This window comes from Rousettus aegyptiacus, unplaced genomic scaffold (assembly GCF_014176215.1).
Source record: "Rousettus aegyptiacus isolate mRouAeg1 unplaced genomic scaffold, mRouAeg1.p scaffold_m13_p_2, whole genome shotgun sequence".
Classification (NCBI taxonomy): domain Eukaryota; kingdom Metazoa; phylum Chordata; class Mammalia; order Chiroptera; family Pteropodidae; genus Rousettus; species Rousettus aegyptiacus.
In genome coordinates, this window is record NW_023416295.1 from 125,505,800 (window position 1) to 125,525,394 (window position 19,595).

A 19,595-nucleotide genomic window follows, 5' to 3' on the forward strand; every position below is an offset into this window, starting at 1 on the left:
CAGCGTAAAGCTGTGTGACTTTCTGCAAGAGGTTCCCCTCTCTGGGCAGGGGTTGAAGTAGACCTGGGGCCCCTTTGATTGTAGCTATCCTTTCCTTTTCGCCCCTGGGATGTCTAAAATGATTGATGAGCTGTGTTTGTTGGTGGCCCCTGGGGCCTGGCAAATTGGTTTCTCCAGCTCTCCTTCACTCCAGCTCCCCCTCCCCTGCCCAGAATCCAGGGTTCTACTTTTGGCATCTGATTAGTCTCCATGAAGTGTGAGATGTTAGTGCTTCAAGAGCAACCTCAGGCAGACAACGCTGTATGGAACCATCCTGAAGAATTAGAAAGCCCTTCAGAACCCCAATGTGTTCATTTCTCATGCTAGCATTTCTCACTATGGGAGATCGTTTTGGATAGGGGCGGTGGCGAAGTCTCGTAAGAGTGACAATGCAGAGAAACATCGCGGGGTTAGTATCTTAAAGCAAAACAAGATCCAGATAAGTGAAGTCACCAGCTCAAGGTCAAACACCCAGGAGAAGCAGGTCTTTCTTGTCAAGTCCAGTGCCACCGTCTTCTTTTGCCACAGAGAGATAGGAGAGGCGGGGAGATCCGAAGGGCATTGAAGACCAGACTGACTCAAGTCTGCCTCCAGCACGGACCAAGGCTCCCTCTGGTGGCTGAAGCAGGCAAGCACAGCCCAGCTCCCAGAGTCTTGCACTCATAGGTAGACACAAGTGGCTTTTTCTCTTTTTTCTTTTTTCTTTTTTTTTCTTTTTTTACAATTTTATTTATAACAATATCTGTGTTATTTAGTTGTAAAGGAATTCAGCAAAAATTATTAAAACGTTCATGTCCCCAGAATGGGGCTGCCCGCTTGCCCTTCCTTGGTGTGCCTCACCTCCTCCTCCTCCCCAGGGTAGGGTAGGCTGGTAGACTGTTTACCAAAGAAAGTCTCCAGCCCTCAGAGCCACCGGGGAGGGTGGGTGGGTGGGGGTGCTGTCTGGGAGGGATATTGAGCATGGCCATCTCGAAAGTGCCCCTAGAATGGGGACTGGGGCATGGGATAGCCTCCTCAAGAAGAACTAAAAAACTCAATCCTTTCCTTCCTACCTCAGCCAGAGCCAAATCTTCCAGATAGGGGCAGTGAAAGACTCTCCCTCCCCAGAATTAGCCCTCAGGGAGCTGGGAGGGGTAAGGGAGGACTAGAGGGGAGAGCCAAAGTGTCTTGTACAGGGAGAGGGAGGCAGCACCACCAGCTCTCCCAGTGGGGGTGCATTTTGGCGGGAAGGTGGGAAGCAGGGCCCTTTCATACCTGTAAGCCAAAGGAGCCCCCAGAGCCCTCCCTGTCCCCCCTTCCTGAAGGCAGCATGGGGGTGGGGGGTTGCTGTGGAGCAGGCAGGAAGAACGGAAAGAGATAATACTGTGCTCGCTTGCTCGTTTGCTCACTCACATATAAAAAGTAATTCCTTCATTTTTACATTTATACATCCCAGCAGGGCAGGGGAGGGTTGGCTGGGCAGGAGTGGGGCTCACTGGAGGACTTCTCTGGCAGGGGGCAGGAGGCTCTCTGGGGGAAGTCCGATGGGGCAGGGCCCTATGCCAAAGGGTCCCCTATCTCGTCCTCAGGGCCCCGGCCCAGGAGTTCTCGTTTCTCATCCGTGCTGGCCAGGGAGTGGCGGCTGCCGTGACCACCCATGTAGAGTGTGGCGTACACGGGGTTGGTGAAGTTGGTGGGCTGCAAGGTGACAGAGGGTTCAGGTGGGTCTCGGGATGGGCTCTACAGCCTGGGTACCCCGCCTTCACCCCCATTCCATCATCCAGCCCAACACCCTTAGTCATCCCATCCACAGCCTCTCTTGTCCGTGCCCTGGAAGCCCCCTCCTCTGTCCTCCCAGCTCACCTTGTCAGGGTCCAAGGCAAAGTCAGCATCCAGTAGGCCCCCTACATCATCAGGCTCTCCGCCTTCGTACATCTTATAGGTGGGGTTCCCAATCTCCACGTTCATGGCCCCATTGGTCATCCGCTGGTGCTGGAAACCCTTAGCCCTGGGGAGAGGCGGGAGTATAAGGGCCAGGGATTCTAGCGGGGTAAGGATAGGGTAGTAAAATAATGACCAGAATTTTCCAGACTCCCCAGAACTCACCCCCGGACTCGTCGTTTGTACCAGAATACCACTCCAGCTACCAGAAGCAGCAGCAGCAGCAACAGCAGTGGGATTAGGATGGAGGCCATGTCTAGAGGGGAGGAGGTGGGAAACTCAGCAGACAAGGCCCAAGAGGCATAAGTGCTTCACCCCCATTCCAGGTTCTGTCAGCCCTGCCTCCCCACCCCTTGCCACCTACGTCCAGGCTGCTGTTGGCTGACCACCTGCTCCTCACATCGGGGTCCCGCCATGTGGGGTGGGCATCTGCAGACAGGAGGGCAGAACTGAGCAGGCACAACCTCTTTAGCCATGGCTGCCAGGGAAGTGGGGAGGGGGCCACAGGATCCTAATGGTCTCACTCAAGTTTGGGGAAGGGGTATGATCTAGGACTTGGTGGGGCTCAGGCCCAACTCACTGGCACTCAGGCATCATTCTGCTGTTCAAGGTGCAGGAACCGCCATTGCTGCAGTGGCCAGTGCAGGTCAGACAGCTGGGGGCCACCCGGCCATCAGAGCAGCTACAGAAAGGAGTGAGAAGCTGGGGTGGGGCTGGTAGACGGGTGCTGAGAGACTGAGGGAGGGGTAGGGCAGGGTTGGGAGGAGCAGATGGGAGATATAAGAATGGGACAGGGGAGGGTCTATTCAGGTACAACTGTGGGAGCAGGGCCCCACTCACTTGCAGGTGACATCTCCGCTCTGCTTGTTGACCGCGCAGGCTCCATCAAGACAGCGGCTGCACTTGTTCACCTGGCACCTCGGGCCCTCGAAGTAGGCAGTACAGCGGCACTGCCGGGAGCCATCGGCAGCCATCTGGCACGTGCCGGAGTTCTCACAGTAGCCAGAGCACTGTCCTGTGGTTTGGGAGATGGAGAGGAAGTGCTTCAAGCCCCACACTCATAAGGGTCCTTTACAAGTTATGGGGGGAGCTGGACACCTGAGGGTCCCCCAAGCACTTTTTAGGTGATCTCCACCTTCTCCTGAGCCACCCCCCGCTAACCCCACATCACAGGGTCCAGGGTACAAGAACATTCCTGAGCATCCTGACAGGGCACTCCTTTTGCTTAAATAATTCTGATGCCAGAGGGCTCACTACCTCAGGGGAAATACCTCCACAGGGGAGCACCAGCAACTTGGGCCTGGCCGAGTTGCTAATGGTCTCTGTCCCTAAAACTCACCCCTGTGTCTACCACCCTAGGCTCACAGGTCCCACAGCTCTCCTCACCCCTCCCCTGGGGCCCAGGGTTGTCTGACTCACGGTACTGGCAGCGGTCACCCAGGAAGCCAGGTAGGCATCGGCACTGGGGCTGGTTGCCTTGGTTGACAGTGCAGGTGCTGTTGTTTGCACAGTAGCCCGCACACACCTGCTGGGTGCATTTTGGGCCTGTGAAGCCTGTGGGGCAGCGGCACGTGGGCATGCCTGGTGGGAGAGGATGTGTGAGCAGGACTGTGGCCCACTGAATCACCTGGCCCTACTGCAGAGGAACAGGGCTGGGAGGCAGACAGCAGCGGGACAGGACACTGGGGTGTGGACAGGAAGCGTGAGGGTTGGCCGAGGTAAAGCAAGGTAGGGAGGGGCTGGGGATTTGCCTGAGGTGGGGCCAGAGGGTTGGAGGCTGGGGTCAAAAAGCTGGGAGTGAGCAGTCCTGGCTGGAGAACGGAAAGTCATACCGGAGGGGGAGGCAGCGCAGGTGCCCCCGTTGCGACAGTGCTCCCAGCACTGGTCCAGCTCACACTTGTCGCCCGTGTAGCGGGGCTGGCAGCGGCACTTGGGTTGCCTCCGTGCATTGAGGAAGCAGCTGCCACCGTTGAAGCACTGGAGGTTACAAGTTCCCGGCCGAGGGGCTGGAGGAAGGACCATGCGGACAGAGCCGGGGAGAGAGGAATTCAGGGTCTGCGGGAAAGAGGGTCCTGGGGGCTAGGGTAGGGGATGGGGGAGGGGTATGAGCATACCATCTGGTGGGGGTGTTGGTGAGGGCACAGCCACACAAGTGCCATTGTCCAGGCGCTTTCCATTGGGACAGGTGCAGACGGGCCCACTGGGGCTCAGCAGGCAGAGCCACTCACACTTCTTGCGGTCACAGGGGTTGGTCACTGCAGGGGTGGGCCAGGATGGGAGGTGCTGAGCCTTGTGGACCCAGAACTCTTCCCTGCCTATTAGGAACTGAGGCCATGGCTTGGAGACTCAGTGCCTCCCGGCCTCCCCTGTCCCTGGTCTCTCCCCAAACCCCGCCCCCGCCCCAGCCCACCTTCAGGCTGCTTGTGCTGGTGGTACAGGACCACGTCAGAGGCATGGCTCAGGCCCCCTGTCAGGTTGATCAAGGGGCTGTGTCCAAACTTATGGATCTTGAAGACGCGATTATTGATGTAGGTGACACCATAGATGTAATCCTCAAAGACATCGATGCTGAAGGGGTGACTTAGGCCTGGAGGAGGACATGGACTCAGAGGGGACTCAGGCCCTGCTTGCTCTCTCTGGGACACTGGTCCCCACGGCTCCCAGATACTCAAACCCAGCACGTCCAAAAGCAAACTTCCCCCAAGCTGTTCCTCCTCCCGTGTGGCCACTGCTGGCTAAAGGTCCCATCACTCCCAGATTTCTGGAGTCAGGACTGAGTTCTGGTGCCTCTCCCCACATTTACTAAGTTCTTACTGTCACCTGTGCTGTGTCCACACAGCTCTATACTCAATGGTAGCACAAATGAATGGACAGGTGGGCCAGAGGGTCAGAGTGGGCCTTGGGTCTGCAAGGCTGGTGCAGAGCGGCCAGTTTGGGGAGAGTGGCAGGTGCAGGGGTCCGAGGGGAGGGAGGGAGGCCTGAGATCAAGGCTGACCAAGGCTTCTGTCAGACCCTGACCTCGTTTGCTGTCAGCAGCCACGATGGGGTCCGTGCCATTGAGCCGGATGCTGCCGATGACTGAGAGCTTGGCATCTGCCCAGTACAGCCGTTCATTGTGATAATCCACAGCCAGGCCTGAGGGATGGAGAGAGCATAGTGAGGCCCAGCCCCTCCCACCTCAGGCTGAGAGAGAGAGCAGAACTATCTCACGTTGGGACAGCTCCGCCCTATCCCTATGACCGCCCCCACCCACCATTTCCGGAAAAGCCTCCACAACCTATCTGTCCAAGTCCCCTCCCCTGCCCTACCCTTGAGCCCCTACCACCGGACCTGTGGGCCACTGGATGTTGTCCTGTACCAGCGTCTCCCGCAGGGTTCCATCCATTGCTGCTGTTTCAATCTTGGGGTGGTTTCCCCAGTCTGACCAGTACATAGTGCTGGAGAGGGAGAAGGGGTTAGTGTGGGTAGGACTTGGGGCTGCCAGGGGAGGCCAGTCAAGGTGAGCCACCAGGTTCCTGGCCTGGGCACAGGGACCTCTGGGTCTTGGGAGGAATGTGTTCCATCTGCTTCCTCCAGAGAGAACCAGGGGATGTCAGCTTCCTGACCAGGTTCAGAATCTTTTACTCTAAAACCACAGTGTGCTGATCCAGAGTCAGCTAAGTGGGCAGAGCTGTCTTCTGGAGTAGAGAAGTAGCCCAGACCTTGGCTGCCCAAGACAGCCAGCCAAGTAGAAGTCAGACCTCTATCTCAGCAGGTCAGCTGGGAGTCCTGGGCAAAGGCAGATTGGGGAGGGCCAGGCCTGAGGCTGGGGAACACTCAACCTCAGGCTGGTCTGGGAGGGTAAGGGCATGCCTGGGATGCTGGGCCCCACCCCTGTCCCAGCCCAGATACCTCCCCCCAAGGACCCTGCTCACCCCCTCAGTGGGTCCACCACGATGGCGTGGGGCTCGTCAATCATGCCAGAGATGAGCGTCTTGCGGTTCTCACCCTTCATTTGCGCCACCTCAATCACATCTCGGCCCGCATCAGTCCAGTACACGTTCCCGGCCACCCAGTCAATGGCAATGCCCCTAGGCATCTTAAGCCCTGAAATCTGAATGGGCGGGGTCACAGTGTCAGAGGCCACTATTTTTTGTCTTCCTGCCCATTACCCACCTCCAACTCTGCCCACCTGTCCCTGCCACCAAGTCATCCCAGACTGGGAGCCAGTTCCTTGACTCTGAAGAGATTCGACGGACACTTATCTTATGGGCCACACTTAGTGCTTTCATGTATTTTGCTGGATTAGATGATATTATCCTGCTTTATTGAGAAACAAAGTCAGGCCCAAAGAGGCCAAATAGGTTGGCCAAGATTGACACAGTGGGTGGCGGTGACAATTTAGAATTGAATGTGGCTCCGATGCTAAAGGCTTGAGTGCCCATGGTGCACTGCTGCCTTGGGCTGCAGTGTGGCTGAGCCAACGACCGAGATTCTTACTGTGGTCCACCTGTGGTCTGTACCTCTCGACAAAATCCTGACTGCCCTTGCCCTCCGGTCTCACTCTCTGCCCCTCCGCTGTCATTTTCAAACTCTGCTTGGAACAGACTGCTCTTTGGAGCCTCTCCACCCAATCCACGTAGACCCCATCTCAAGCTGGGTGCTCACATTGAGGTGGGTGACACCTCCGTCAATCTGTCGCCGGTGGCGATTGGAAGTGGTGGGAGGAGCAGCAGGGGGCAGGCTGCGGTAGGAGATGGTGCCGGTGTGCCAGTTGGTCCAATAGACACGGCCAGCCTTGACATGGACATCCATGGCGTCAATGCGGACAGTCTCGTCACCCTGGAAGGCCTGCTCATAAGCCGAATGGGGGTGACTGGGGAACAGGCTGCGGATCTCATTGTCATCAGCTATGTACAGGACCTGATACTCAGAGCCTGAAGGGGCAAGAGGCTAGGTGTCAGGTGTGGGGAAAGGCAGGGGCAGGAGGCCAGGGCTGGGGGCTGTCGGGTCTGATGCTGGGAGGAGTGTGCCTAAGATGTGTCCCCCACCCAGCCTAGCCCCTTTTACTCTAACATTGTCTTCTATCCTAATCAAACTATATCCCCCCACCCCTGCCCCCATGAGAAGTCTCTGCTCATCCCACCCCAGTGCCAGGCCCTAATGCCAGCCTCAGCCCTCGAATGTCTTTCCTCCTCTTCTTCCCTGAGCTCATCTAGTGGGACCTGCTATTCTAAAAGCTGTCTCTGCTCCTCTAGCCCTGGGGACTTCTGCCTCCTCATGGCCTCTGGCTGGCACGACCAGGCTCTCTGCTACACACTGTCTAATGTGTGCTCACAATGTACATGCATGTGCATTTATGTGCAGATGCATGGAGGGGTGTAGGTACCCAGAGGCATGAGGGCGCGCTTGGGCGTGTGCGTGTGTGTGCATGTCTGGGGGTGTAAGTGCATGGACGTGTTGGTGTGTTGGTGCACAGGCATGAGGAAGCTGCAGTTGTGAGTCTAAGCACATGGGAGCTTGCATGTTCTCACCAAAATAAGAAGGGTAAACGAATATGTGAAGGGATGTACATGTTAAACAACTTCACGGGGGTAAACCTTTCACAAGGCGTATGCATCACCTTTTATACTTTAAATACCAGACAATTATATCTCAATAAAGCTGAAAAAAGAAGAGCATAATGGAAATATGCAGGTGGGGTATATGTAAGTGTGGTGATTGGTGTCTGTGGTGGGTGATGAGGCATGTGTGGGATGTATGTGTGTTGTCCCTACCCCAGACTTCCTCAGACAAGTCAGCCCGGGACCTGCACCCTCTGCACAGCTACCAGCACTGTGTGCAGGAAGCTGCACCTGTGGGTCTGGGGTTCCATGCTTAGGCAACAGTGCATGGAGGAAAACATCCCATTCCAAGTCTACCGGTGTTGCACAGTCCCGCCCACTCCTCTCGTCCTCTCCCTGCTCAGGCTCCCGTACCTTCCGCCTTGCAGGTGTTGTGTGTCTTCATGAAGTTTCGCGCGCAGCTGCAGAGGTGGCCGCCCTTGGTGTTGTTGCAGAGCTGTGAGCAGGTGCCGAAGCGCAGGCACTCGTTGATGTCTGGGGGTTACATGGGAGGGTCATGGAGAAACCCCGTATGGCTGGGATTTCTGCCCGTCCGACCCGGGTCCGGCCTTCCTACCCTGGCATCCGGGCTGGCCTGGCACGGTGTGGAAGCCAGAGCGGCAGGCACAGTAGGCAGCGTTCTCCGTGCGCACGCAGCGTGCTTCATCCCCACAGATGCTGGCGTTGGTGGCACAGCTGGTCAGCTTGGGGTCTGTGGGGGAGAGAGAGTAGATCCTTTTCTCCGAGCCTCCCTAGGCCTGGGCTTCGGTTCTCTGCCCCCCAGCGCCCTCCCTGCTGCCTCTGCACGCCCCTCTTACCGATGCTGCAGTCCTCCTCATCAGAGCCGTCCCCGCAGTCATCGAACATGTTGCAGCGCAGCGAGGAGGAGAGGCAGCGCTGGTTCCGGCACAGAAACTCCTTCTTGTCTTTGCAGTGGGAGGTCTGAGCCGTGGAGGGCTCTGGGGAGAGCAGGGGCTTCAGGTCCTCCGTATTCTCCACCCTGCCTGCCTCCTCCTCCCATGAGGACCCCCAGTCAGTTGGGGATACAGGGGGGACCCAAGTCTGGCTGTTTGTCAAACTTGCAGGAGCAGCTGGTTAAACGTTCAGTCACCATCTTAAGACTAGGGGCATCAGGAAGCCGCCGGTGCCTTCCCCATCAGCTTCTCTCTCTCCAGGAAGGGCTCCAGGTTCCCAGCAATGGTACCTTCCCTTCTACTCCCTAGACACGGCTCCCACTTGGCCCACCCCTACTTTCTGTAGAGCACCCCACTATAGATCTTCCAAGCTCTTTCTCATTGGCCCCTTGCTCACCGCAGTCCTCCTCATCGGTCCCATCTCCGCAGTTGTCGGTGCCGTCGCATTGGCGCCCGATCCACAAACAGACGCGATCGTTCTTACAACGGAAGGGCCGGTTTGGAGGGCACACAAACCGGGCTGCAGGAGACAGAGCCAGGATCAGCCCTGGGGGCAGGCGGCTGGCCAATGGGGAGGGTGAGCTCCGCCCCCGCCCCGGAGCCCCGCCCCCGCCCCAGCCCACTCTGCCCTTGGAGCCTCACCACACTCCTCAGGGTTCTCATCAGAGTTGTCCCCGCAGTCGTCCTCGCCATCGCACTTCCATGCCAGGGGCTTGCACAGGGTATTGTTGCACTGGAACTCGTCTAGGGGGCAGGTCCTCACTGGGCCCCAAGGGAAGCAGAGAGTGAAGAATGAGAGCTGATCCCCAAGTCGCTGGAGAACAGACCTTGCCAAGACCCCTCCCTCCACGGGTGGAGATCCAGAGGGGTCATGGGGAACGCCCTGGTACAGACAAACTGGACCCAGGTCTAGTTTTCTACCAGCTGGAAAGCTGGAGCAGAACTGCCTCTCCTGGCATTTAGGGGAGCAGAAGAGGTTTGTTCGTTTTTTAATATTAGTGTCAGATAAGAGGCCTTTTGGGGAAGAGTGTCCAGAGGGTCCGGAGGCCCCTCTTTCTCTGGTGGTTGTGGCACGGCACTAGGGCCTACTGTATAGTTCAGTGGCAGGCACAGAGGAGGCGCACTGGGCTGAGAGTCAGGAGACCTAGGTTCCAGTCTCGGTCCTCGGCCCACAAGGGCAGAGCCAGGATGTCTGCCTCACTACTGGGACTCTGCTCCAAGCCCCGTCCTTCTCTTACTCTGGCTTCACACTGCCCCCTCTAGGCTGCTGAGCCAGGGCTGGTCAGTTGGGGGCATTCCGGGAAAAAGGAGAGTGAGCAGGGACTTTGTTTCTCAGGGCAGCTGACTGTCTTGTAGAAAATTATGGAGCAGGGCCCAGATGGACATAGCTCACAGGTTTTCTACTGTATTTTTGCCCAAGTGGCTCCTCGATTAAGTGCTGTTAGGGGGTGGGGACGGTCGGAGGGCTGGGGAGCCAAGCTGGAGGGGCTCACCGCCGGTGCCACAGGCTTCCTCGTCACTGCCGTCCATGCAGTCGGCATCTGCATCACAGCGCCAGCGCAAGGGGATGCAGTGACCACTCTTGCACTGGAACTGGTCCATGTCACAGCGAGGTGTACAATCTTTCTGTGGGCCAGGGAGCAGGCGTCCTGGTCAGATCCGGGCACCCCAGTGGCCCTGCCCTGATTCTCCCTTCTTCTGGTCTCCCTGCCCACCTCATCTGAGCCATCTGCACAGTCATGGTCCCCATCGCATTTCCAGCGCCCAGCGATGCAGCGGCCGTTGGCACAGGAAAACTCACTCTCAGAGCAGGGCCGAGGGGCTGGGGAAGGATAGGGGAGAGACAGGCCCCAGGAGGGTGAGCACAGGCACTCAGCCCTAGAAGGCATCTCCAGCCCTTGGCAGAGTGATACCGCCCATCCCTGTATCCCTGAAAGCCACTGCTGACGGGCATAGTGACCAAGATACTCAACCAATCCCGGGCAGCCAACTGGCTGTCCTCATGGGACCAGCCAGGCACAGAGGGTGCTCATTTACCCCTTCGGGCTGACACATGAGGGAGGGCATGGGTCCCCGGCCCTGCCCTCAGGACAGACTGTGTGTAGGGAGCAGAGGGGAGGGACAAGACCACTAAGACAAGCATCAGGGTTTAGGGAGCGGCCAGAAAAGGACGATGGGCTGAGGCGCAGCACAGGGATGGGCGGGCTCCGGGGCAGAGGCGGGGGTGTGGTGGGAGCACAGCACGTCAGAGACACCTACCTCTGTAACCCCGAGAGGACAGTGTGAAAATGGAGAGAAACATGAGATGAGGTGAAATGGCACAAACTCAAATACACGACATGGAGTGGGGTGAGGAGGGAGGGGCTCCTGACCCCCGCCCTGGGAGGCGGCCGTCTGCCCTAGTGCAGCCCAGGGGTGGTGGGGGCAGGAGTGCTGAGGAGGGAGGTCCCGGGGTCCCCTGGGGCTGGGCGCCTGCTGGGCGGGGTGAGGTGGAGTGGGGCGGGGACGTACTGCAGCTCTCCTCGTCTGAGTTGTCCCCGCAGTCGTTGTCATAGTCGCACTGCCAGCGGCCCGGCACGCAGCGGTTGTTCTTGCAGCGGAACTGGTAGGGCTCACAGGTGCGCTCATCTAGGGGAGGCCAGGTGTGGGGGCAGACATCAGGGTCTCACACAGGTGAGGTCTGGATGGCCAGGGGTGGTTAGGGCCAGGACGGGGAGAATGGGCACTCTAGCCTAAGACGGCCCACCATGGGGAGGCAGTGTTTACAAGGAGGTTACGGGGCAGGAGGGCCACGAGGAGGAGGAGCAGCTTTAGGAGGGGATTAACAGGTCTCGTAGATTCTGAACAGGCATGTGCCGATGAGGTGCTGGCGGGCGCAGGGACAGGGAAATTAGACAGGAGGAGGTGGGCACAGGGAGCCTGGTGCCAGGCCACGCAGAGACCCAGTCAGCAGGCAGCCCGGCTCTGCCCCGTCGCCCTGCCCCTACCCAGGCAGGGTGCCTGACTCCAGGAGGAGGGGCTGGGGAAGCTCACCACATTCTTCCTTGGGCTCGTCAGAGCCGTCGCCACAGTCATCCTCTCCGTCACACTTCCAGCGTGCTGGGATGCAGCGGCCTGAGTCCTTGCAGCGGAACTCATCCACCCCGCAGGTCATCTGGGCTGCAAGGGGGCGGGGCCCAGTGGTGAGGGGGGGAAGGCTCCTCTCAGGAACTTGCAGTGATGGTGGGGAGTGGGTGGGTGCGGCCACCGGGGGATCTAGTGAGGGGGTGGTGGGAGCAGCAGACACCACAGAGGAATGATGGGCTCCAGGGCCAGGGGCTGGGATGGGGTCTCTGTGAGAGGCAGGCTCCGGGCTCCAGGGGCGTCAGGCAACTCACTGCAATTGGCAGGCTCGTCACTGCCGTCCACACAGTCGTTGTCCCGGTCACAGACCCAGACTCGGGGGATGCAGCGCTTGGTGATGGAGCACTGGAACTGGTTGGGGGCACAGGTCACCTCGGCTGCGGGGTGGGGGAGAGAATGAGGACCCGCCCATTCCACCTCCCACCACAGTTCAAGATCAGTCTTCTCCCTCTTCCAAAGCCTGACCCCCAACCCCCAGTCCTGCTGCAGTTTCTTGGGAAGAAGGGACAGTTTATCCCAATTTTGGTGCTTTTTGTTTTCTGGATCTGTACATCTCTCTCCTAAGCAGGATGCTTTTAAAAGCAAATCAAGTCACATTCAATGTAATGTATGTTGCCCTCTCCTGTTACCTAGGAGCAGCACAACCCCTGGACAACAGCGGCGAGTTGACGCCAATGTGAACTGCATTTTGGTCCCTGTTTCACACCACCCGGTCCCTTGCCCACGGCCTGGGGCCACTCACGGCAGTCCCTTTCGTCCTCCCCGTCTCCGCAGTTGTCCTGCCCGTTGCAACGGAAGATGCCAGGAATACAGCGGTTGGTGTTGGTGCACTTGAACTGACTGGGCAAGCAGACATGGATGTCTGTGGGGAGGACAGCAGGGTAAGTAATGGTGGACGGAGGACTCGGGCAGGGAGCCAGCACCCCGCACCCTCAGTGGGAGAGTGCAGGCTCCAGGCCCAGAGCAGCAGGAGGCCAACCTGGAGGGGAGGCTGCTTTAGGCCGAGCTTCCTCGCCCTTGGAGCACAATTCAAAACCCTCAAATCCCAAAGAAGAAAGGAGGGAAGGATTGCAGCCAATGGCTGGGCAGCGCTTTACCGCAGTTGGCCTCGTCACTGTTGTCCTGGCAGTCATTGTCCCCGTCGCAGATGAAGGCAGGGTTTGTGCAGATGCCTGTCGAGCACTGGAACTGTCCTGGGCGGCACTTGAACTCAGCTGCTAGGAGGGGGGCTCAGCATCAGAAGGGCTGGGGGTGGGTGTGGCCATTCAGGGCCTCAGAGTCAGGCTGCCCCTACGCAGGACGCTCCCGCCACCCCTGCCCTGGGCACTCACGACAGTCCGGGGGCTCATCCGAGTGGTCCCCACAATCGTCCTCTGTGTCACACTTCCACCAGAAGGGGATGCACTTGTCATTCTTGCACACAAACTGGAGGGCAGGTAGGGGCAAGAGGGGTTGGTGGGGGTCTGGGAAACTCAGGAGGTTTTCTTTTGAGGGGCTGGGATGTTTCAAAGGTGTGGCAGGGTATTTTGGGGAGAAGTTGAGCTGGATGGAATGCTGGGGTATAATGAGAGCAGGAAGAGGGCATTAGTAAGGGAGGGTCAAGGTTGGGGAGTGAGGGTGTTTGTGTGAGGTGACGGGTGTACAAGTATTGCTGTGGGGAGACAAGAAGTAGGCAAGAAACGTGGAGGTGTTAGCGTGGGAAAACCAGATGCGTGAGGACATTAGAGCAGGTGTTGGGGTCCGAGGAGGAGTGGGGCTACTGGTGTAGGGGGTCAGGGGAACAAGGCATTGGTGAATGGGGATCCAGGGGAAGGGCCTCACCTGGCTTGCTGTACAGTTGGACACACAGGTGCGCCCGTCGCCACCCAGGTAGAAGTTGGTGGGACAGGCACATTTGTGGCCGCCCCCGGGGGACAGTAGGCACAGGTTGCTGCAGCCGCCGTTGTTGACCTTGCAGGGGTGATTGGGTACTGCCAGAGAAAAAGTGGTTCGAGGGCGGCTGACTGGGCTCAGTTTACGGACCACAGTTTCCTGAGCCTCTGGCCTCTGGCAGAGTAAGGCCAGCACTTCTTGCCAACACATTTCCTGGTCTTTCAAAGACTGCCTAGCCCTCTCTATCCTGGGCAGAGGTGGGACAGATCCAAATCCTGCTCTTTCAGGAGGGAGATGAAGCCAAAGACAGGAGAGGACTCTCTTGAGGTCCCAGGATCAGGACAGGCCTGAAGCCCACTGACCCACCTGTGGCCTCTCTGAGCTATGGACTGCCTGTCCTCGGGGGCCTGTCTCAGCGGTCTGCACCCAGACCTGCTCTGCCTGACCGCCCTCAGGACCTTGCTGCTATGAAGACTCCAGGGCTGACCCCAGGCTGGGTTGAGCTCCCGAGAGCCAGACCAGAGTCTGTCTACAGCCTCCTGAATCTCCTGGAGTCTGGTAGTCACTGTTTGGTCAGTGCTGAAGAAAGGGTGGGCAGGAACCCTTAAGGAGACCGCAGGGATCCCAACCCTGCTGGGGCCCCACGCCATCGCACGGAACCTCGTGCAAGCTTAGCCCCTGCCTGCCCCCACCCCTGGGCCGCTCACCATCTGGCTGGCGCAGGGCGTGGAAGACGTGCAGGTCCATGGGCCGATGCAGCGTGCTGATGAGGGGTGTCTTGTTCGCCCCTGTAGTCTTGTGCGCTCGGTTGATGGACTTGGTCTCCCAGTCGGTCCAGTAGACATAGTCCTCAAACAGGGTCAGTGCGAAGATGTGCGGGATGTCCTGGTTCAGCACTGCAGACGGGGGAGGGGACAAGCCCAGCAGCTCATCAACACCAAGTCGCACTGCAGGGCGTTTTCCCTGCTGGGCCTCCTTAACCCCACGACAACCCTGGGAGGAGGGCGCCAGCCTCACTTCCAGATGGTGGAGTGGCTTCCCAGGTTGCACTCAGGATAAGCCGCAGGGCTGTGACGCTGATCCCGGCCTGTCTGACAGCAGGCTCCTGTACCACAATATTACAGTTTCCTGGCAGGGAGTGGGGAGTGCTCGAACACCCCAACCCCCGGCCTCTCACTCCCATCTGCCTTGGCCCCGCCATAAAACTGTGCATAGTGAGGGTCCTCGCACGTGGGCCGATCTCAGGGGTGCCACCCTATGGTGCTCCGAGCACACACAGCCGTGGTAGGTGATGTCCTTGGACCACACCCTCTGGCTTTTCTGCCCGCTCTTGCCCCAAAGGCCTGATCCCCTGTAGCTTCAACACCCCCATCCCTGTGCCCAGGCGGTCTCACTGGCACACTGACCAACGTGACGATTGGAGCCGTCCAAGCTGGCAAACTCGATGTAGTCCTCCCGGGCATCGGCCCAGTAGATGCGCTCAGTGACATAGTCCAGGGTCAGGCCGTTGGGCCATGTGATTTTGGTGTCCACGATGACACTGCGGCCAGACCCGTCCATGCCGATCCGGCCAATGAGTGAGTGGTCACCCCAGTCTGTCCAATAGAGGTACCTGGCAGGTGGGTGGGCAGTGAGCCGCGAGAAACGCTGTGACTGGTCCCTCCAGCTCCCGCCCGCACATGGGGAGGCCGGGCCTGGGGGCCTGAGCACGCCGCCTGCTTTTGGGGACTCCCTCAACCCTCCTTGCCCACTTACCCATTCTGCACATCCACTACAAGAGCTCTGGGCTCACGGAGGCCAGAGCTGACCAGCACTGTCCGATAGGCCCCGTTGAGCTTGGACACTTCGATGGTGTCCCGGCCTTTGTCACACCAGTACAGATTGCCACCCACCCAGTCCACAGCCAGCCCGTCGGGGTTGCTCAGGCCAGTTCGGTGCAGCACCTGAAGGCAGGGAAGGAAGAGCCTGGGTACTCTGGGGTAGGACCCTCAGCCCCTCTGGGGCTTGGCTTTCCCATGTGTGATGTGGGGAGCTCAGCCAGGAGAACAACTGATGGAAAATGCCCAACTTTGGGCCTAATGTCAGCCGAGGCTCTAGGGGAGGGGTCTACAAAGGAGAGAGACCACCACAGTGCCTGGGAGCATAGGTTTAATGGAGGTCAGACATAAGGGGGAACTTACTGACGATTAGGGAAAGAGCAAGAGGAATCTTCTAGACCTTCCTCTGGGCTTAGAGGAGAGAGAGACGAGAGGACAAGTGGAGTCACGTAGTGACTCAGTTGGGGAAGGGGGAGAAGACAATAACTCGTACGTGGGTGGGGGGAAGGAGAGTACCCTCTGGAGAGGGGTGCTGGGGGTGGAGCTCTGCATCCCCACATTTGTCAGCTGGGGTGCAGGCCGCCCCAGCCTTACCTGCACATTGCTCCCATTAAGGTGCATCCTTCGGATCATGCTGCCCTGGGTTGTCACATCTGTCCAGTAAATCATCTGTTCTCGGTAGTCAAAGTCCAAGGCTACAGCATTGTTCAGGCCCTGGATTAGGGGGTCGGGGAGAGGGATGACCAGAGAAGTCAGTAGGGGTGATGACCACGGGCCCAGTGGGGAGGACATGAGGCTGTACTGGGTGCGGACAGGAGCTCTGGGACACAGAGGTAGGTGCGGGGAGGAGGCTGGGTCTGGCACCTGTTTAAGCAGGGTGTAGTTGGAGCCATCCAGGTGGAGCTTGCGCAGGTAGTACCGGTTGGCGAAGATTAGAAATGGCTCCTCATCTAGAGACAGAGAATCCTGGCTCAGGATTCTCTAGCTGGGGCACATGCTAGCACCCCCGGTCCCCAGCCCTCCTACCACAGCCCCCAGCTGCCTGGGCCATCTCGAGCCCTCCACACCCCATCTCACCAGTCACAGCCTTGCAGCTGTGGGGGTCACCGCCGCGGGGGGCATAGCCCTCCACACAGAGACACTTGTAGCTGCCGTGGGTGTTGATGCAGCGCTGGCTACAGGGGAAGGTGGTGCTGCACTCGTCCACATCGGCACACGTGCGGCCGTCATCCTTCAGCCGGAAGCCAGCGCGGCAGCGGCACTGCGGGGCACAAGAAGCCTTGACTGGGGACAGGGCAGGGGTCTGGGCCTCTCCAGGAAGTGATGGCCTTTCACCCCAGAGGCCTGGGATTAGAAGCCCTCGTGGGGCTCCGGTTGCCGCCACCCTGGGTGGCTGGCTCTACCTGGGAAGCCCAGCCTTGCCGGGGGAGGCAGGCAGCACACAGGTACCAAGCCAACGGCACCAGCGAGCAGGCCGTCACCCACCAAACCATCACGGTGGGTCCCCAATGACCGCCGCGTTTCCATGTCCACTGGGCAGCGCTCAGACCTCATCTGGTGTAACCCACGGGCATCATTTGGCAGAGAGGATCATGCTCCTCTCCAGGGCTTTCTCCACTTGCTGCTCTTCAGCCCTAGTGTCTGCCCATGTTCAGGAGCCTCCGCCGGCTCCCCTCACCTCCTGGCCCTCAGAGTGGCCGAGCACAGGGCTCAGACCTTGGACCTTCCCTCTTTCCATCTAAGCTCACTCTCTTGGGGATCTGATCCAGACTCATGGACCTAAATGTCGTCTCCATGGTGATAACTCCCAGAATTTGCTCTCCTTTCTGGTCTCTTCCTTGAGCCACAGACCTGTACATCACCTACTTGACATCTGCAACCCCCGCCTCCCACCGCTTTCTCTCATCTGCCAGCAAAGCCTGCTTGCTCTACCGTCCAAATAGGTGCAGAACGCGACCGAGCAGAGTTCTGTTTTGTTCACTGCTGTGTCCCTACTTCCTGGAACACTGCCTGGCAGAGCAGGTGCTGCATGAGCCCTTGTTGAATGAATGAATGAATGAATGAAGCATGGAGAAAGGAGTTCCTGCCAAGCCTGGGGTGTGGAACCTCCCACCCTGGGGTGAGGCACACCTTAAAGCCAATCTTGAGGTCCTCGCAGTCCTGGCTGCAGCCGCTGAGCTTGTGGCTGAGACACTCGTTGACGTGGCAGCCACGCTCGTCCGAGCCGTCCCCGCAGTCGTCCTGGCCATCGCAAAGCAGCGCCTCCGCCACGCAGCGCCCGTTGCCGCACAGGAACTGTGAGGAGGCGTAGCACTTGTGCTCTAGGGGGGGGCGGAGGTGGCGGGTCAGCAGGGTCCCGCGCTGTCTGGGGCACAGGTGTAGCAGGGCGAGGCGAGAGGGGGGGAGCCAGGCGTCGGACCCACCTGGGCTGGTGCAGTGCGGGTTCATGGGGGCCTCGTCGCTCTGGTCGTGGCAGTCATTCTCGCCATCGCACTCCCACTGGCGGGAGCTCAGACAGCGCCCGTTGGCGCAGCGGAACTCGTTGGGGCCACAGGTCGGGTACTCTGGGGGAGGAGGCAGCGGGTGAGGCTGGTGGCCTCGGCACAGCCCCTCATGACGAGGCCGGGGCCCGTTTCCCAGCGCCACGTGCCCAGGCTCACCACACTCGGGCGACTCGTCGGAGCCGTCGGCACAGTCACGGTCGTGGTCACACACAAAGTGCTTGGGGATGCACTGGCGGTTCTGGCACATGAACTCGCGGTCGTCGCAGGTGTTGTTGTACACTGCGGACAGAGGCGGGCGTGACCCCGCAGCCCCCCCCAGCCAGCTGCCGCCTGCCGCCCCCGGCCCTTCCTGTGGCCCAAGTGTAGAATGGGCAGAGCATGGACAGCGGTCCAGCACCTGAGTTATACATAGGGTTCTGCCACTAACTGCTTCAGTGACCGCTGCTGAAGCACTTCCTCTCCTTGACCTCAGTTTCCCCTTGTGCAAAGTTCAACTCTGTGGCCCTTGCTGCCCGCCCCACTCCCTAAGACCTCTGCCACTCACAGCAGCCAGCTGTGACGCTCTCGTCGGCGCCGTCAGCACAGTCCTTGTCACCATCACAGAGCCAGCTCTCAGGGACACACACATGGGTGCCCGGGCAGGAGAAGGAGTTGGGGCTGCACGTCTTGGCTTCTGGAGAGGGAACAGGGAACTGCTGAGAGACCAGGAGCAGGCGGAGCAGGCTGGGCAGCTGGGCGATGTCCCCACTGCTGTGCTGTCCCTCCTGCTAGAGGGTGCGTGTGTGTGTGTGTGTGTGTGTGTCAGTGTGCATGCACACTCTTCCCAGGGCCCCTCCCCCACCTGATCCCAGCCGCCCCTCACCGCAGTGAGCCGACTCGTCCGAGCCGTCCCCGCAGTCATCACTGCCGTCACACAGCCATAGCTTGGAGATGCAGCGATGGTTCTGGCATTCAAACTGTGCCTCTGAGCAGAACGTATCTGGGGTGGTTAGTCGGAAGCCACAGTTAGATGGAGGGAGGGGCAGTGGGTCCCTCAGCTGGGTAGGCAGGTGCCACGGGACAGCTGGGAGGGACCCCCATGGTACCCTTCTGTGGGGGGCTCAGAGAAATGATCCCCCCCTCTTGAGGGTCTGGGTGGGGGGCCTTGGGAAAGGAGGGCATTTCCTAGGAGGGAGCTAAGAATAGGGGGGCCTGGAGAGGGTCGTAGTGGCTATGGCGGAGCCCTAGCCCCATGCAGGTCTTCTGAGCTCCCAGCTCAGGGGATGGGATGCTGTGGTCACTCACTGCAGTGGGTCTCATCCTCGCCGTGTTCACAGTCGTCCTCCCTGTCACACGTCCAGCTCATGGGGATGCAGCGTCCACTGGGGCAGGCGAAGTAATTCAGGGGGCATCTGGGGCGCTTCACACCTGGGGGTGAGGGAGGCGTGAGGGCCTTGGCCCCCCTGGGGGCCCGCGGCCCACCGTGTACCTGGCCCTGGCCAGACCTGGGCAGTCGCGCTCGTCACTGTAGTCCCCGCAGTCGTTAGCGCCGTCGCACACCCAGCTGGGCGCGTAGCAGAGGGAGGTCCGCTCGCAGGGCTGGAACTGCACGCCCTTCACCCCCAGGCGAAAGTAGCTGCTGCAGTTGGTGGCGCCTGGTGGGGGGCGGAGGGATGAGGGGTGACACCAGATTCCCTCCAAACACCCTCCCTGGCAACCACTGGCCCACCGGGGCCTTCGTGTGTTTCAGTGAGTTGAATAGTGTCCTTCAGGTGAAATGCTGTCCACACGTTGCATTCACTGCCCCGCCCCCCCGCCCGAATCCCAGGGGAGTCCAGGCCTGGA

At 59.4% G+C, this 19,595-nt stretch overlaps 1 protein-coding gene across 2 annotated transcripts in view; it reads right to left on the minus strand.

Moving 5' to 3' along the window:
- Nucleotides 1-728: 728 nt before the first annotated feature.
- Nucleotides 729-19,595, minus strand: part of LRP1 (LDL receptor related protein 1) — an 83,552-nt gene continuing 64,685 nt past the window's right edge. The window contains exons 49-89 of one of the 2 annotated variants that reach the window (XM_016127678.2): nucleotides 19,256-19,405; nucleotides 19,056-19,178; nucleotides 18,634-18,750; nucleotides 18,316-18,444; nucleotides 17,928-18,050; nucleotides 17,691-17,831; nucleotides 17,398-17,588; nucleotides 16,345-16,528; nucleotides 16,132-16,217; nucleotides 15,862-15,981; nucleotides 15,206-15,393; nucleotides 14,857-15,062; nucleotides 14,158-14,346; nucleotides 13,400-13,548; nucleotides 12,910-13,003; nucleotides 12,676-12,792; nucleotides 12,321-12,440; nucleotides 11,833-11,955; nucleotides 11,489-11,614; nucleotides 10,967-11,083; nucleotides 10,171-10,277; nucleotides 9,949-10,081; nucleotides 9,098-9,217; nucleotides 8,853-8,975; nucleotides 8,360-8,500; nucleotides 8,119-8,253; nucleotides 7,917-8,036; nucleotides 6,607-6,875; nucleotides 5,874-6,052; nucleotides 5,290-5,396; nucleotides 4,978-5,094; nucleotides 4,370-4,546; nucleotides 4,074-4,214; nucleotides 3,792-3,965; nucleotides 3,379-3,540; nucleotides 2,800-2,974; nucleotides 2,540-2,641; nucleotides 2,324-2,388; nucleotides 2,125-2,215; nucleotides 1,882-2,026; nucleotides 729-1,716 (exon numbers count right to left, since the gene is read on the minus strand). In XM_016127678.2, coding sequence (XP_015983164.2) covers nucleotides 1,576-1,716; nucleotides 1,882-2,026; nucleotides 2,125-2,215; nucleotides 2,324-2,388; nucleotides 2,540-2,641; nucleotides 2,800-2,974; nucleotides 3,379-3,540; nucleotides 3,792-3,965; nucleotides 4,074-4,214; nucleotides 4,370-4,546; nucleotides 4,978-5,094; nucleotides 5,290-5,396; nucleotides 5,874-6,052; nucleotides 6,607-6,875; nucleotides 7,917-8,036; nucleotides 8,119-8,253; nucleotides 8,360-8,500; nucleotides 8,853-8,975; nucleotides 9,098-9,217; nucleotides 9,949-10,081; nucleotides 10,171-10,277; nucleotides 10,967-11,083; nucleotides 11,489-11,614; nucleotides 11,833-11,955; nucleotides 12,321-12,440; nucleotides 12,676-12,792; nucleotides 12,910-13,003; nucleotides 13,400-13,548; nucleotides 14,158-14,346; nucleotides 14,857-15,062; nucleotides 15,206-15,393; nucleotides 15,862-15,981; nucleotides 16,132-16,217; nucleotides 16,345-16,528; nucleotides 17,398-17,588; nucleotides 17,691-17,831; nucleotides 17,928-18,050; nucleotides 18,316-18,444; nucleotides 18,634-18,750; nucleotides 19,056-19,178; nucleotides 19,256-19,405 — 5,717 coding nt within the window. In that variant the 3' untranslated portion in view covers nucleotides 729-1,575. Of the gene's footprint in view, nucleotides 1,717-1,881; nucleotides 2,027-2,124; nucleotides 2,216-2,323; nucleotides 2,389-2,539; nucleotides 2,642-2,799; nucleotides 2,975-3,378; nucleotides 3,541-3,791; nucleotides 3,966-4,073; nucleotides 4,215-4,369; nucleotides 4,547-4,977; nucleotides 5,095-5,289; nucleotides 5,397-5,873; nucleotides 6,053-6,606; nucleotides 6,876-7,916; nucleotides 8,037-8,118; nucleotides 8,254-8,359; nucleotides 8,501-8,852; nucleotides 8,976-9,097; nucleotides 9,218-9,948; nucleotides 10,082-10,170; nucleotides 10,278-10,966; nucleotides 11,084-11,488; nucleotides 11,615-11,832; nucleotides 11,956-12,320; nucleotides 12,441-12,675; nucleotides 12,796-12,909; nucleotides 13,004-13,399; nucleotides 13,549-14,157; nucleotides 14,347-14,856; nucleotides 15,063-15,205; nucleotides 15,394-15,861; nucleotides 15,982-16,131; nucleotides 16,218-16,344; nucleotides 16,529-17,397; nucleotides 17,589-17,690; nucleotides 17,832-17,927; nucleotides 18,051-18,315; nucleotides 18,445-18,633; nucleotides 18,751-19,055; nucleotides 19,179-19,255; nucleotides 19,406-19,595 lie in introns of both variants that reach the window. The other variant, XM_016127677.2, reaches the window with a different exon arrangement.